This window comes from Hyperolius riggenbachi, chromosome 3 (assembly GCF_040937935.1).
Source record: "Hyperolius riggenbachi isolate aHypRig1 chromosome 3, aHypRig1.pri, whole genome shotgun sequence".
NCBI lineage: Eukaryota > Metazoa > Chordata > Amphibia > Anura > Hyperoliidae > Hyperolius > Hyperolius riggenbachi.
Genome location: NC_090648.1, coordinates 244,593,858 through 244,595,182, shown reverse-complemented (window position 1 = coordinate 244,595,182; position 1,325 = coordinate 244,593,858). Strand labels below are relative to the sequence as shown.

The 1,325-nt window shown below is 37.4% G+C and overlaps 1 protein-coding gene across 1 annotated transcript; it reads right to left on the bottom strand.

The window, feature by feature from the left end:
• Positions 1–232: 232 nt before the first annotated feature.
• Positions 233–877, bottom strand: LOC137561363 (uncharacterized; the record flags this gene model as incomplete). The annotated part of the gene is made up of 1 exon (XM_068272658.1): positions 233–877. A coding segment is annotated over one exon (645 nt), but the record flags the coding sequence as incomplete, so codon positions are not given.
• Between the last annotated feature and the right edge of the window lie 448 nt (positions 878–1,325).

Sequence of the window (1,325 nt, the reverse complement as noted above, 5' to 3'; positions counted from 1 at the left end):
AAAAGGTGGAAAGAGAAGTTGTGTCCAGAATTTTGTTCAGTACTGTATATACTTCTTCTTCTTCTTCTTTATCTTCTATATCTTCTTCTTCTTCTTCTATATCTTCTTCTATATCTTCTTCTTCTATATCTTCTTCTATATCTTCTTCTTCTTCTTCTATATTGTCTTCTTCTTCTTCTTCTTCTTCTTCTTCATCTTCTTCTTCTTCTTCATCTTCTTCATCTTCTTCATCATCATCTTCTTCTTCTTCATCTTCTTCTTCTTCATCTTCTTCTTCTTCATCTTCTTCATCTTCTTCTTCATCTTCTTCATCTTCTTCTTCTTCTTCATCTTCTTCTTCATCTTCTTCTTCTTCTTCATCTTCTTCATCTTCTTCTTCTTCTTCTTCATCTTCTTCATCTTCTTCTTCTTCATCTTCTCCATCTTCTTCTTCTTCATCTTCTTCATCTTCTTCTTCTTCATCTTCTCCATCTTCTTCTTCTTCATCTTCTTCATCTTCTTCTTCTTGATCTTCTTCATCTTCATCTTCTTCTTCTTCATCTTCTTCTTCTTCTTCTTCTTCTTCTTCATCTTCTTCATCTTCTTCTTGTTCTTCTTCTTCTTCTTCATCTTCTTCATCTTCTCCATCTTCTTCTTCTTCATCTTCTTCATCTTCTTCTTCTTGATCTTCTTCATCTTCTTCTTCTTCTTCTTCTTCTTCTTCTTCTTCTTCTTCTTCTTCTTCTTCTTCTTCTTCTTCTTCTTCTTCTTCTTCTTCTTCTTCTTCTTCTTCTTCTTCTTCTTCTTCTTCTTCTTCTTCTTCTTCTTCTTCTTCTTCTTCTTCTTCTTCTTCATCTTCTTCTTCTTCTTCTTCTTCATCTTCTTCTTCTTCTCCTTCTTCTTCATCTTCTTCTTCTTCTTCATCTTCTTCTTCTTCTCCTTCTTCTTCATCTTCTTCTTCTTCTTCTTCTTCTCCTTCTTCTTCTTCTCCTTCTTTTTCTATATCGTCTTCTTCTTCTTCACTTATTTCTCTTTTCAATTTTTTTTTTAAAGAAATGCAGCTATTTTTGAGCGTAACAAATAGCTGGTGGCGCACGCATGTTGGAAGCGCCATTGTATGTGCTCCCTGGCAGTGGAAACACACAGACAGCAGGAGGTAAATTCAGCAGCAGGAGGAGGAGGATGAGTGTGTGGCAGCAGGCAGTCAATGAGGCAGGCAGCGTGACATAATGGCCCTGGTACCTAGCGGTGATACCAGGGCTGTAAATAAACACAGCAGGCAGGAGGTCCCAGACAGCGGTCGTGCAGCCCACATCGTGTCCAATACACAACTGGGACAACACAGT